This window comes from Electrophorus electricus, chromosome 4 (genome assembly GCF_041902795.1).
Source record: "Electrophorus electricus isolate QZ-2024a chromosome 4, ASM4190279v1, whole genome shotgun sequence".
In the NCBI taxonomy this organism is placed as follows: domain Eukaryota; kingdom Metazoa; phylum Chordata; class Actinopteri; order Gymnotiformes; family Gymnotidae; genus Electrophorus; species Electrophorus electricus.
Window position 1 is genome coordinate 39,627,501 of NC_137500.1, and position 15,000 is coordinate 39,642,500.

Consider the following 15,000-nt stretch of genomic DNA (forward strand, 5'->3'; position numbering starts at 1 on the left):
CGGAAGGTTGCTGGATCAAACCCCACCACTGCCAAGCTGCCACTGTTGGGCCCCTGAGCAACACCCTTAACCCTGAATTGCTCAAGTTGTACTCAGTCATAAGTGTAAGTTGCTTTGGCAGAGTTTCTAAGGAAAGTGGGCCCAAGAAACTCCCTAACAGCCTCTCCATTGGTCAATATCATCTGCCAGGGTTAGGGTGTGGGACCAGGCAGGGGTCCATGCAGTCCAGCATGTCTAGCCTTAACGAATGCTACATGTCAGAGACACTGGAGTCAGAGCAGACATTACACACCAAGCCTCTCCTTCAAAGGAACAGTTAAACCTGAGAACAGCATTAACGTCTCTGTCAGTGGCCTCTTTCAGATGTGACACATTACACTGCTTTAAAGCGTCCCTCCTCCATGTCCTGGCTAACATGACTCATGAACGGCAGCGATTATCGCTGAACCACATGCCAGGAATAACACCCTAGCTGGCAGCTGCATGTGAACAGTTTGACCCATACAACACTACCCCCCACCCCAGAACATGGAATATAGAGTAATAATCTAACACACTGCTCTGGAAATGTGGGGGATGTGTTTAAATAACACAGGAAGTGTTTGTGGTGATTATGATGAATAAAAAGAAAGTGTTCAAATGATCTCATAAAACATCTCAGCAGACATCCGATGATCCAAAAAGTGGTTAGAAAGAAAGGTCTGTTACCAATTAAAAAAAACATATAAAATACATAAATATTTAAAAATATGCATTTCAATACTGCCACCACATGGTACACAAATTTACTACAATAACAACTCTGACTGAGAAACCTGGATAAATGAAATCATTCAGTGTGTCCAAAAAAAAGTTAATTCTAAAATGACTGGACTGCTTTCAGACAGTCCTGATAGTCTGCACCACTCACCAGTACTGCACTACCCTCACTAGAGCCTGGATGAGGGACAGTGTTTTTATGTGTACATTTATACTGTAATCTGTTCACCCCAACATTCACCAGCCATCCTCTCCCTCATATTCATCACTGCTCACTCTATTAACAGCCGTTTATGTTAATTACTGTCTACCGCCTCCTTTACTCAAAGAATTACTGCCGTTACACCCTGTTTCCGATTGGCTGCCGTTACACCCTGTTTCCGATTGGCTGCCGTTACACCCTGTTTCCGATTGGCTGCCGTTACACCCTGTTACTGATTGGCTGCTGTTACACCCTGTTTCTGATTGGCTGCTGTTACACCCTGTTTCTGATTGGCTGCCGTTACACCCTGTTTCTGACGGGCTGTCAGTTGCGTGTTCAGTTCTATTATTTAGATATCCCTAATGTAGCAATGGTAGTGTATGGATATGCAGGACAAGGGGAACAGAAAGGTTGCGAAATAAAATGGCTCTAAGTTGGTCTTCATATCATTCAATGAGTAAAATAACGTGTTCTTTGCCTCCTCCCTTTTAGTGTTTGAAATCAGGACACTTCATTGGTGTTTTCTCATACTTCCCCACCAGGAATGGTGAAATACAAATAGAAATGCACAGGGGAAAAAACTTCTCAACCAATCAGTGGTCAGGAAAATGGTTGTATCATGAAAAAAAGTTTCAGAAAAAAAGAAAGGGTTGATATTGCCTGTTACAGTGCTGTCGTAATATAAACACAGCAAAGATTCTCTTACCTGTATAGGACGACCATCCTCAGAGCCAATCATGTTCCTCCACTCCAGCAGCGAGCGCTGCAATTTGTCCAAGCCTGTCTCCCACAGCCTCACATAGCCTCCCATGTCCACAGTTACTACCCCGCCAGAGCCCAACGGAGCGATCACCACATCAGTGTCGGACAATTTCGAGATCCATGCCGTGTAGGGAGACATCGACCCGGTCCTGCAGATACAAAGGTGAAGAATACAAGTAGACTGCACTGTGCTCTGTCCTGTGCACTGGGATGCATTTGCTACCCGGCTTAGAAAGAAGGAAATTCCACCTTGATTAAAGAGGTCAAACAATAGATTAGACAACTTACAAATTGCTCCTATGACTGCTAATAGGTCCCTTTGTGGAGAAACTTCACTTTGATAAATGTGTTTGAGTAATTTATTGCCAACCCATACGGTGACATGCATTCAGAGAATCTGATGTTCTATAATAGTTTTCTCCATTCTTAACACCCTGGCTCCATCAGGTTAATGCAGCATTTCCCTCCTTTGACCAGGAGAGGGAGCTAGACCTTCACAAACCCTACTGAGAGGCCAGCACACTTAATAACGGATGAACCAATGAAACAGACAAGCATTTCTCTGTTTGCAACAACAAAAAAAGTTTTGATTAAAAAAATGTATATGTAAATATAAAGCCTGTGGCATTCTGGGAAACTGGGGTGTTTACCTTGGCACTGGTATATATTTGACATTCTTGGAATTCAGATCTGTCACCTCCAGGTAAGCTGCTGTCATTGGTGGGGTGACGTCTGTGATTAAAAGTAAAATCAAACAATATGAATGTCTGAAAACATGATTTTAGGTCAAATAATTAGGCTGAGTTGGATTGGTTAACTTCTTTTATTCACACACCTTTAGGATAAATGTCCCCCAGGGGCACCTGGGTAGGGGGCAGAGCACGCACCACCTGATTGGCTTGCACCAGAGTGACACAGTTGACCCTCTTTGCTGGTCCTGAGCGGTGACTTGAGCCAAAAAACAGGTCGCGACCTCTGCCCTCTGTGAGAGACCGTGCCCTCTTAAAGCTGTACACCTCACTCGGAGACTGGAAAGACAAACGAGAAGAAGCACCCAGTTCCACCCATTCAAGAAATCACACGGCCCGGCCCAACCTGAACCAATCGGCTGTACACTTGTACTGGACGGATGACTGACGTGTCGTGACAGTTACTAACAAGGAGCTCCGGAAAGCCCACAACGATGTCAGCGTAGGCGGACGGGCTGCAGACGAGGCGGTTGGGCGAGACGATCTTCTGCCCCAGGGCTGCGCTGAGGTTCTCGTTAGGGAGCTGCTCACTGGAGACCTCGTGAGGGACGGCAGGCTCTGCTCCTGATCCAGGACACGGAAGACGGGTTTGATCAGATCACACGCAACGTTAGCTCATACCTGCGCGTCCTTCGACTGGAGGTTGACGTAAGAGGCCCAGGGGCACTTGGGATCTTCATCTGTCACCAGCTGATTGATGGTAGCTAAACACCGCCTCTGACCTGCCATTAGTGTGGCCACTGTCAGGACGTTAGCACACTCTGACTAACACCTGCATGGTGCACTGGGTTCAGAAAAGGCCAAGCTCTGCCCTCTGACTGAGGATTTCCAGTCCTGCAAGACACTGACATTAATCTTCATAACAGCTACGGCAGTTTTATTAACTATGAGTGTCAAAGTTTCTTATTAACCCATACAAAGTGATAAGCTGCACTGCAGAGTTAGCTGGAGTCTGTCTGCTGAAGACCATCTGACAGGCGGCTGTTTGTCAGAAGAGCTGGTCATCAACATATTCATCTTTTGCAAACAACATTCCTGAGAGAGATAAACAACAACGAAGCAATTTATTTCACCTTCTATTTCAGACTTTAAAAATAAACATGGAATTATTTCTGGTAAATGAGGCACGAAGGCACCCATTCATCAGAGTCTCAGAGTTAGTGCCTCGCCGAGAGCAGTGGCACAGTAACAGGCTCCAAGACACTCCGCACCTTACATGGAAACAAATGCGTTTCTGGTTAAGTCATTTATTACACAGGCAGGATGAAGATGGATGTTGTGACTCTATGTGTAAACAAGAAGGAAGGACTTTAAAATGTACCTGTGTTTTAGACAAATGCACGCTGACAAACAAGAAAAGCAGCTCAGTCCCAAACACGGAGACTGCGTCTAACCTAGCATCACCAGTAAAGAAGTGTATTCCTCCTTCAGGAGCCCTGCAGCCAAGAACGCCCTTTAACCCAGGGAACTGGTGACCTACCCGGTCAGAATCCTAACAATGTCATGCGATTACTTTTATGCCTCAAGCGATCTTTAAAACAATTATTGGTTTAAAACAATTAGTGCTATAAAAGACATTTGGTTATTATTAATGACATTTAATCCTTGGCAAATAGGATAGACATGGCCGACAAAGCCTGGACACCAGCTGCTCAGGAGTCTAGGAATGTCCTGAACTTCTGAACCACACCTCCCCCAGAATGCCGGCACTCTCATACTAACAGTGCACACTCAGGTAATGGTGCCTACCGGAGCTGGTGCCAAAGCCCGTGCTGATGCCCTCCTCGCTGACGGTGTGCAGCTGACATACGCCAGGCTCCTCCGTGCCCATGTGCGTGGGCTTGGTCAACAGGAACTTCCTGCGTACCGAACAAAACCCGTTCACAGCAGGTGTGAAAGACACAGACAGTAACAGATGTAAAGGTTGGAACTGAGGCAGCTAACTCCAAACCTGTGAGCTCAGCCCGCGCTTCAGATATTAAAAAGCATGGCGTCAACCCAACTAGAGGGCACCATTCTCATGGGACATGAACAGGAAGAGCACCTGTCAGTCTTGCTTTCAATGAGAAGCCAGTGGTCCTCGGTCACCAGGAACACAGCCCTCAGGCTGATGGGAAGAGAGATGGTGTGGACCTGGCCCTGCAGCACATCCAGGACATCCAGCCAAGTCCTGTCAGTGTGAGGCAGAACATGCGTCATTACAGCAAGCCCCCAGGGAGGGGTAGAACAGGGTAGAACAGGGTTCGGAGTACAGAACTTACCCATCAGCCTTGTAGAACAGGAGCCAGTTCTTGTGAGCAAACTCCCGGCAAATTCGGTACCCCGACTGTGGCATGAACCAAGACACTGATAGTTTTAGGCATTAACTGTATCGATACTTATCCAGGACAACTTTGTGTTACTCACAGTGTTGGTCTTTGCTGATTTACGATCAACATTGGTGAATAATTCTTTTCCATTGACTAATTTGTTTTGAACTATAAAATTCTGTGAACAGGCAGCAGCTGTGGACTGTGTGGCTGGTATTGTGCATCAGCCCTCACCTGACTGTCTTTGGTGTTCCACCAGGTGGAGTTTTTGTACACAGGTCCTTCCTCTTTGGCTTGGGACAAGACCAGTCTCCTCACGGCCCCAGTCACCAGGTCCAGATGCAACACTGTGTTGCTCTAAGAGAGGAGAGGAGGCATTACAACCCTCTTCTTTCCCCGCTGATGGAGAGTGAGACCAGCAGGTTATCGGGGGCAGTACGACAGCGGTAGGACCTTATTAGGTGTGACACATCTTTTTCTGAAGCTCTGAACAGCAAGCAGTACCAAGAGCGTATCATGTGAGGTTGCTCGGAAAATGGTTTCATCCAGACACCGGCAGCAAGAGTGTCTAGAGTTGTACATCTCAGATTTATGGGAATCGCTGGGAGATTTGGTAAACAGGCCTTATCTCTGTGACGATCCTTCAGAGGCCTGTGTTATTCTTACAGTCAGCGAAGCCTTCGCAACATTCAACCTTTGGCAGATGAAACTCGAGATCTGGACGCCGTCGCCACTTGAGACAGAGATGTGATGGGACGCTGGGCTGAGACAACCTTCAGCCGGGACGCATCTGTTCAGCCTTCCGTTTACATTTATGAGAAAGGCGAGCGTGGCGGCGGTTGAGCGGCCGGCCTGTAATCCCTGATGGGTTCCTCGCGGCCTGCTTGACGTACGGTGCACACTGTCCGTGCTAAGAATAGAAGGCTTGCGTCAGGCCTGGATAAATGGAGCAATTGGCTAAAGAGAGTTGTGAAGAACACGGGGCCACACTGTTCCATTCAGGCTTGGGCTTTCTTCCACTGGGAGATCCATGACCCCTGGATGACCCCCCCGGAATTTCATGTTTTTAGACAAAAGTCATAAGTAGTCCCCTCTTGGTCTCTGCCTCTCTATCCTGCACGTGCACATACACAGAAACACACAGACACACACACTCACAGACTCAGACACACACACACACACACACACACACACACACACACACACACTTCTTTCCACAAAGATATTATTTTGAGAGGTTTCATCTTCTCTTAGTTGTAATATAAATTCATGGTTTATTTGTTTCGTGTACACAGTGTGGTAGCGGAGCCTTATTAGGGAAGTGTAGCGCTGTTAGGGGCTGGGACAGACCTGCAGATAAGACATGTCCAGTGTCCAACCCCTGCCAGTCACATCATTCAAAATGCCAAATAATGGAAAATTGTTACAAATCTCTAAGTGCATCTGAGCTGGAGCTGTACAAGTCCTTTCCAGACTCTTCCATCAGCTCAGCCCGGACTGTTAGTAGTACTCCAGACGCATCGTGTATCTCAGTGTTGCAGGCCCTGTCAGACAGCCTCAGGATGAACCCAGGTCTACACCACAGCTTTGACTAGAACGCAATCTAAATGAAGGGCTAGGTTCATCTGCTGGGCTCATGAAGCTCTAACAGCAAGGGGATCATGTCATATTCACAACGTCTGCTGTCAGCAATGGGTTTGCCAGCAGGTCGGCACTTGTGCTGGAGTGTGTGTTGCGTTATGTTAGCAGGCATGCGCACGCTCACCTGTTCCTCATGAAGCACCACCTGTCCATCGAGTGGGCCTCCCAGAGTTGCCACGGTGATGAAGGGCTGCCAGACTGCACTGATGGAGCGAGGGAAGACGTCGTACAGCTCGATGCAGCGCAGCTCATCTGCCCCGTCCCGCATGGCGTACAGCCCCACAGGGTTACATGAGGCCACGTAAATGACACCTGCAATACCAGCAGCTGCTCAGCGGCCTGGACGTTCAGCCTGCAGTGTTACCACGTCTGGTCACGGCCTACCGTTAGCGGTGGTGACGTCACAGATGATGTTGGCCTCGTTCATGGGGATCTGCCAATGGGCGCGCTCCTCTGTGAAGTTCAGGGCCCGGGCTTCGTGCCTCTCCAGTGGATACCCCTGCACTCGCAGGAACACAGGGCCCTGGGGGGACCACGCAACACTGTCACTTCACCAAGAGAGCATCACTTCTCCAGGAGAGCACATGCCTGAGGAGCGTGTGTGTGTGGGGTGATACCTTGATATCTATACGACGGGACTCGGTAGGGCACAGCAGGTTCCTGCAGGTGCTAGATTCCTGGGTAACGGTCCAATATCCAACCATCTTACAGTCTGGCAAAGGCAATCTGCAAGCAAAGAGAACTGCATCCATAAACACCACTACATCTCTGAAGGCTACATGACTCGTGTTCAGACAGCAAACCTCCCTACAACTCAAACACGCTTTAGTCAACAGAAGTCTCTGCGGCCAAAGCACGAAGGAAAGATGGCAGAGAAAGGATCCAGATGTGGCACCAGCACCGGGCCTTTGCCTTCGCCTTCCTGCCCTGCTGTAGCAGGACACACTCCATCTGCACGGCTGATCCTCTGGTGATCGCCTCCTCCCAGAAGCTGGCGCCGGTCCCACAGTGACAGAGAACATATGGCTTAAAACATGGTTCTGACCCAGATAACAAGTGATTCAATTTTCTCATTTCTGAAAGAAACATGGACTTTGTCTACAGAAGCAGCCTACTCCAAAACACTTTCATCAAAACACTTTAATCAAAGAGAAAACATTTGTTTCTTCACTCTATTGGTAATAACTCAGTTATTTTGAGTTTACAGTTTAAAAAATTGGAAATAAGACAAACATGAGACAGAAGAAACAAATGTTTTCCTTTATTAAAATCCAGATATGGACACTATGGAGCAGTGAAGTGAAATGATTGTGGATGTGAAGGATAAGGGTGCGTTTTCCAACTGGTCATGTCAGTGGTGAGGTAACATGCCACAGAGGTACAGAAAAGACCAACAGTTAGCACCATGCTTTTACAGAATGAGGCAGCATTAAACCATAGAGAAATTCACTTCATCAATTCATTCATTAATTAAATAATTCAATAATAATAATAATAATAATAATAAACAACTATATGCCAGTTTTGGAATGCACTTATCATTTCATTAGAGAATAGGTAGATTATCACTAGATGCCACCAGATTGCCAGAAGACTATAAACATTTCACTGCCTGTGGGAAAGTGCAGCGGCATTTCAAGTGTGTTGACTAGGTTTTTATTTCAAGTATGAGTTTAAATGAGGATTGGATAGGGGCACTGAAGAACTGTCCCGCGGATATTGATATCAACCCCGAGACACACGCAGGTCTTGGAGGGAAGTGTCCTGTGCGCACGGTGGTTATGGGAGACCCGTTAGGGTGTGTTTAGGAGAGCTGGGCTCTTACTCCTTGGCCAGATGGACGCTGGTGGGTTTGGCTCCGATAGGAATGCCGTGTTTATGCAGAGCTGTGACCAGAACCTCCCTGGTGTCTTTGTTGTAGGAGTCAAAGTCAAATACGTTCCCCACCACATTAGCCAGGCCCTCTTCTGGAAATTTCTAGAAAGGAAAACACAAAAAGGGCTTACTTACCAAGTACAAACATGCTACCTGCCAGTGAATCTCCTATGTTTTGAGATCTCTCATAGCGTAGTTTGCTATAACTGCCTAGGATGACTTAAGCCCTGACATCAAGGCGGGTCAAACGTTGTTTTGAGCTGTGCGACAAGTCCAGGTGCCTAATGAGAAGGTGCTGGTAAGAGAGACACCACTTCTGTCAATACCGTGTCTGCCTACTCTAGTAATGATTTATGTCCCTCTCTGTTACCATGGAAACAGGTACAAGTCTCGCACACGCAAACCCTTATCAATTCTGACCTAGAAAACAATGGCTGAAATGCTTCATTAAAGCTAAAACAGGCCCAGGCACCGCGGGCAGGCGGCTGTAGCAGACACAGATAAAGGGTCAGGCCGATCCTGAAAGGTCACTGTGAGTACTCATGATCAATCAATCACTGCCTAATACACGACACACGGCTTCAGCATGTAATAAGCGTGTTTGCAGGTAATCTATATAAGTGATTACAGCACCTCAGGACTAGAAAATCCATACGCCTTCAATTACCTGATCTTAGCTGTGCAGTAATCACGGATTCTAATCCCAGGTAAACAACGTTAACTGTGCTCTGTAAGGTCGGTGAAGGATGGCACACTGGAGGGCTTTTTCTTACAAGCTGCTCCGTGTTTCATTACTTATGACATAGCCGGGATTGGCCAGCAGGACTGGCAGACGGGACTAACGAGCGGGACTGGATAAGGACTTGCAGTACCTGCTCCGAAAGATCATAATGCACCCAGAATGGGCCGCAACACATGTAAAGAGCTTTATAGGTTTCAGGCCAATATCTACTCCGGTACAGCGTGGAAGGAGATGACAGCAGATAGCAGGTGCTGTATGAACGAGCCTACATCAGAAACAGAGAAACATGCTTCACGTTTCCTTTCCATGCCACCACACGTTGTGATTTTAAAAAATCTTTTATCTAATGCTTTTTTATGTCAGCGCCATTATTTATCAGAAAGCTGAAGCATTTCTGGACAAACCTTAGAAAGGTACTTTTGATTTTTGTACAGCTATCATGAAAATAATAATAATAATAATAACAACCCTGATTTTCTTTATTTATAAGGCACAGTGGTTTGACAGCCTCTTCCCTGATAGTCTGCATGGAAGAAGCAGGAGAGAAGAGAGTAAGTGTGTGTGTGTGTGTGCGCGTGTGTGTGTGCACGCGCATGTGTATCCGTGCATGGAGACTTAAATCCCAAATACTGGAGGCCCAGTGTCCAGGCGCCTGGATGTGCGTGGGCTGTGTGACATCTCCCCTGGTCCCCAGCACTCACCCCTCAGCTCCCACACACACAACACAGCAATGCATTCACCCGCTGCATCCGTGAACTCTGAGGGCAGGAAGTTCCCAGCTGCCATCTCTCCCAAGCTTCCCTGCTTTAAAAGCCCACTTCAGCTCTGAGCTCTAATATGAGCTCTGTGACGCGAAGGATCTTGTAACTCCGAAAATAAAAGACTTTGTACTGAGAACTCTGAATTCTTTCATTTATACAACAAAGACCTCTGGAGTCCAGCAGGTGAAGGAGGATCTGGTCTGGGTGTGCTGCCGTGTACCTGGAGGTGTTTGACGATGTTCACCACCTCACGTGTGGAGTAGGGGTAGCTGATGGTGCCTTGGTCTGCCATGGTGCGCAGCTCTCCAAACGCGGCCACCAGCTTCTGCAGTACGACGTCCGGAACATCCGGCCCGTAACGCTTCAGCATGGAGAACTCGGCCTGGGGTTTGGGGTTGTCCACCGCATGGCAACTAAAGATGTCTCCTGGTGGCGCACGCACACACACACACACCAACATCCATCTAGGGTTAAATAACAAATGCTTCATGTTTCATTGCTGTATATGAGTTTTACGTACAGCAAAATTACTTTACAAAATGTAAAAACTGTGTGGTGTATTAGAGCTCCAGGCTTGGAGTTTGACAAGACTCAAATATGCTTTAATAGTGGAATATGTCTCACCCAGCGCGCCAAAGAAGTTGTTTCCCAAAAAGGGAAACCCCGGTCTGTTAGCTAAAACGATCATGCGGAAGTCTGGGTGCATGGCTATGACTCCAGGCCTCTCCACAGCATCCAGAGGATCTAGGGAAAAGAACAGTCACTCTATTGTCCTGCTCTGGACAAATACTCAACCGTGGCAAAACGAAACTCCTCCCATTTAAAACCTGAAACGATCCGTCGCCCATCAGCCAGGACCATCTCGCCGCTCTCCACCAGGGTCTTCAGGATGCAGGTGACATTAGTGGGAGCTTTGTCTGCCTCGTCTACGACCAGGACGTGGCCTTGCTTCACCGCTCTCACCTATGGACGAGCAGGCTCAGAACTGAGCTGGGCTGATCTCGTCAACGATGTCCCACATTACATTGATAGGGAGCACGCAGAAACTAGGACAGTTTAAAAGTGGAAGGACGTGTCTAAACAGGCTGCTGGTGGGGTGTCGAGGCAGGTCCCTAACCGTATAAACCCAGTTTGCTCAGAGCTCATTCAGGTAGTGTCCATCACCTTTCACCTTTTCTGATGCAACCCTGTTTACCTGCTGTGCAAGAATAGTGTTGGAACATTATGCAGCATTGAAGGAATTCAGGATCTCATGGCCTCTTCAAAGCCGACTCAGTGCTCATGGAGACACCGTGGGTGCTGGCAGAGGTGCCAAACTCAGCGTTAAAAGACACTTCCCACCACGGTTCATGATTGGCATGCCGAAATGCCTCTATCTCACACTAACAAGGCAGCACTGAGTGAGCGCAGGACGGTGTCATCTGCAGGACCCATACACACCGTCCCCTGGCAATGTTTCTTCTCAGATCATCAAGAGGTAAGGGGCTTCCCTCCAGGGGTACCTGCCCACACACCCAACCTCACCAGACCTGCTGATGGAGTACGGAGCAAAGCCACCAGCCACGTCGGCTTTTCCTACGAGGGATTGAACTCATGAAAATTAAGAGAACGTTTGTGATTGTGACACCATTCACAGAGGGAAGATCCCTCCGGAGCCAGGAAACACTGCCCGTCACAGTAAAGACAGACAACGGTGACATTGGTATTAAAACATGACCAAGGGTTGAAGATGGTTACTGACCAGAGGGGAGTCCTCATACACAATGATCCCATCCCTCACCGAGGGCTGTAGAGTCAACGTCTGCACTGTGGTGTCTCTGTAGAAACCAAGGGCAAAGAGTCACACGTCACGGAATTTGAAATCTGGAATTGCATTGATCCGCGCGTCATAAAGAACGACACAGCCATCTGAATTCTCAGCTGGATTTTTAAACCCACGATCTCCATATAATTATAAAACAAAGTGACCCAGATTGTTAATGGACAGAGTGCTCCCTCCTCTCTGTAGACCTCAGATGAGAGACACATCTCAGCAGACGCACTAACAGGGAGAATCCCAGAAGTGATGACTTTTGTCTAATATTAGAGCTCTGGAGAGGATAACCAGGACACAAGACGCTTGACTTTCAAATAACTTTCAAAAAGGCAATACATGCACTCACTTTATACAGCTACACAGAGACGAGTGACAGAACATTCAGAAAGTGAAGCATCTTACAGTACACGGCTTGGCCACACTGAGAAGCCAGTTTGGATGCAGCTCTATGAGACTTTTAATCCAGCCTTTAGTCTCTGGGATTTCAGCCTTCCCAGATGATCTACATTCACTGTGATTCTAATCTGCTCACAGTTTACTCAGCCAGCACTGAATCCCCATGAAACCTTTTTTGCCAAAGCCCTACTTAGGCTAAAAGGTCCGCAAGGCCTTTCAGAGTTCAAACTGTATTCAGTAATGGAGGTTCAACTCACGAACTAAATATTAATGTGACATTTCAGGCCGCAGCTCCTGCGTGGTTGTACTCGACAGTCTTGCAATCACACAACCACGTTGTTTTACTGTTTATTAATAGCAGTACTTCAAAGGCAAAAGTACATCTTAAGAGCGCTGATTCTCCGTCCTGCAGACAGGTGTCCTGATTTATGAGGCACAAAAAGAATTTGCGCTCCCTGTGGAAAGAGGAACCTTCTTTTCCAGAACAAGCAGTGAGCATGAACACATGAGAATATTCACCTTCGAATGGAAAAATCAAAAATGACTTCACAGGCTGAAGGAGTGATAGATGCATGCTGGTTAGTGATACACTGAAATGTCATATGGCTAAATTATTTACTAATTACACATGATGTAACTAGATAGAGGTCATAGACTCTTACAACAGTGATGGATGCTAGTGAAAGATCCATAAAGTCGCTTCTAGTATGCACAATCAATCATATTAGCGCATAATAAATAAATCCTCTTTACCGGTGGAGCTGCAGATATTCTCTGGGTCTGTTCATGAGATGCAGGAATCTGTCCACTATTTTGTTTTTACCCACACCCTGTCAACAACAAGACAAATGTTTACTCTCACACTTCCTTTAATTCAGACCGGAATAGTCTGTGAAGATCAGAAATTCTTACTCTACAAAAATGCAAGTCAAATCTATCCACAGAAAGCACACCTCTGTGAATCAGGCGGTTCAGTGATGCCTATGTGGCAGGCTGGTGCCTAGCGTGACAGCTGTGAACACGCCCCCTCCACGCCCACGCCCTGCCCATCCTAAACCTGAGCGCCCCCTGCAGGGATGGACAGTCGGCGACAGTGGGGCATGGGTGAGTGACCACTGCAGGGCAGATGTTGTCCTGGCTCAAACTGTCCCTAGTCTTCTACCTCTGAGACCATGTCTGTGCTGCCACCCTCTTACTCACCCGCAGGGGTAAGAGAGGGTAAGAGGGGGCAGCATGGGCTGAATGTGAGAGTGGGGCAGTTTGGGGTGCAGTGGGAGAGGGGCAGCTCGGGGCACTGCCTTATGTTATGATTTGTTTTATTTACCTGGTTGCCCACGAGCAGGAGATGTTCCCCCAGCAGGAAGTCCTTCAGCATGTCCTCCATCACCATCATGTGCTGCAGGGATAAGGTTGTAAGAACCTCCTCAGACCGAGCACCCAAAGCTCCTCCACAGCACCGACTCTGCACCTGTTTTCTCGTACTCTCAGGTCCAATCATGCTGATGTCTTCAACATTGACGTGCACCTGTTTTTCATTTATTCGCTTCTGCATGACATAACTGGACAGACCAATCGCATCACTGCTTTGTTGCTTGTTTAACTATGTGTATCTATATTAAACAGGCCAGACCAAGCGTCTGGTTGTCAGAGCTCAGCGCCGTCTCTACACACGTGAAGAACGCACACGCCCGTATGCACGGCGTCCGTAAAAGCGCGAGAGCGCGGCTGGGACGCCCTGCCGTCGGCGCGCGTGTCCTGGTCTGCTCCACTCCTGCTGGGAGCATGCGCTCCGCTCAGGCTCGAGAGACAGAAAGCAGGTCACTGGGAAGTGGAGCAGGAAGGAACTTTTTCTGCCCTTGCCGCACTGGACTTTCTCTGGTGCTGCAGCGGGGTGTGTGTGGATCTGGGTCACCCCTCCCCACCTTTCTCCTCACGAGGCCGGATACGACTTGGTGCGGCCGCTGCAGCTGAGCACCAGTCACGCTCGCAGAGTGACGGGGGACTGAAGCACACATGGCAGCCTGCGTGCCCGCCACGTCCGGCCCACACGCAGGTGGTCCGGGCCCCTTAGGAAGGACTCGCTTTAATACGGGCTGACAGCCGGTGCTGAAAAGTAGCTTTGACTTCGCTGAATTGAGCAAATGCTCAATTAAACTTGGAGCAGACTTCATTTTGCCTTTATTAGGATCTCATGTGCAAATTGCAGGAATATTCATTTTTCACCCAAATCTCCCGCATCTCCCACATCTGTAGTGTATAATTAATTACCATTAGCAGTTTATCCTGCACTTAGGAAACTGTTGCATTCTACTGGAAGTTTGCAGGTATTTAATGAGAAGGTAGTGTAATAACCAGAGTTATAAGGGTGTTTTCAGTCAATGGTTTTTTTAAGCACTAGGGAAACACTGATAATCTTGTACATGGCAATACAGCACATGAGATACTTTCCCTACACTTTTAATGTATCTTTTAATCAGATTCTAATATTGCTTCTTTATTCTAATGCATATATTTAATTAATTTCATTATTTTAGATTTTCAATCTTTAATACTATTATTTGGAAAAACATCTTGAACCGCTGTGTATATATATAACAAATATGCTTATAAACACTATATAAATAAACATGTCTTGTCTAGTGCAAAACATCTTCAGACTTGACTATGAAGTAACTGTCACGAAACAGCAGAGCAGAGGATGTTTTTAAACTTGTTTACATCATCAAAGCAGCAACCACGGCAGTTAGCACATCGTGTGACGCTTGGAGTGTTTCAGTGTGGAGTAGCGGCAAGGGTGCCCTTCAGCGGGGCAGGAGGGACCCGCCGCTAATGCCCTGCCCACGGACTCACCTGGGCGTTGTCATAAAACAGCACGTCAGGGACCTTGGTCTTCTCCTCAGGGCTGTAGACCGGAGCAGAGATCCTGCCAAGGGTGAGAATGCCATCTCTTACCACACCTGTGGGAGAAAAAGGAGGAGAGAGAGAGAG

At 47.5% G+C, this 15,000-nt stretch overlaps 1 protein-coding gene across 2 annotated transcripts in view; it reads right to left on the bottom strand.

The window, feature by feature from the left end:
• The window catches only part of vwa8 (von Willebrand factor A domain containing 8), a 51,376-nt gene that overhangs the window by 20,016 nt on the left and 16,360 nt on the right, over positions 1 to 15,000 (bottom strand). For both annotated transcript variants that reach the window (XM_035521793.2, XM_081713740.1), the window contains exons 19-37: positions 14,863 to 14,969; positions 13,337 to 13,408; positions 12,766 to 12,842; positions 11,542 to 11,617; positions 10,628 to 10,763; positions 10,425 to 10,544; positions 10,021 to 10,226; positions 8,248 to 8,399; positions 7,040 to 7,148; positions 6,807 to 6,945; positions 6,547 to 6,734; positions 5,016 to 5,138; positions 4,734 to 4,798; positions 4,517 to 4,642; positions 4,222 to 4,331; positions 2,882 to 3,036; positions 2,559 to 2,751; positions 2,374 to 2,455; positions 1,668 to 1,872 (exon numbers count right to left, since the gene is read on the bottom strand). In XM_035521793.2, the coding sequence (XP_035377686.1) occupies positions 1,668 to 1,872; positions 2,374 to 2,455; positions 2,559 to 2,751; positions 2,882 to 3,036; positions 4,222 to 4,331; positions 4,517 to 4,642; positions 4,734 to 4,798; positions 5,016 to 5,138; positions 6,547 to 6,734; positions 6,807 to 6,945; positions 7,040 to 7,148; positions 8,248 to 8,399; positions 10,021 to 10,226; positions 10,425 to 10,544; positions 10,628 to 10,763; positions 11,542 to 11,617; positions 12,766 to 12,842; positions 13,337 to 13,408; positions 14,863 to 14,969 (2,441 nt within the window). The remainder of the gene's footprint in view (positions 1 to 1,667; positions 1,873 to 2,373; positions 2,456 to 2,558; positions 2,752 to 2,881; positions 3,037 to 4,221; positions 4,332 to 4,516; positions 4,643 to 4,733; positions 4,799 to 5,015; positions 5,139 to 6,546; positions 6,735 to 6,806; positions 6,946 to 7,039; positions 7,149 to 8,247; positions 8,400 to 10,020; positions 10,227 to 10,424; positions 10,545 to 10,627; positions 10,764 to 11,541; positions 11,618 to 12,765; positions 12,843 to 13,336; positions 13,409 to 14,862; positions 14,970 to 15,000) is intronic.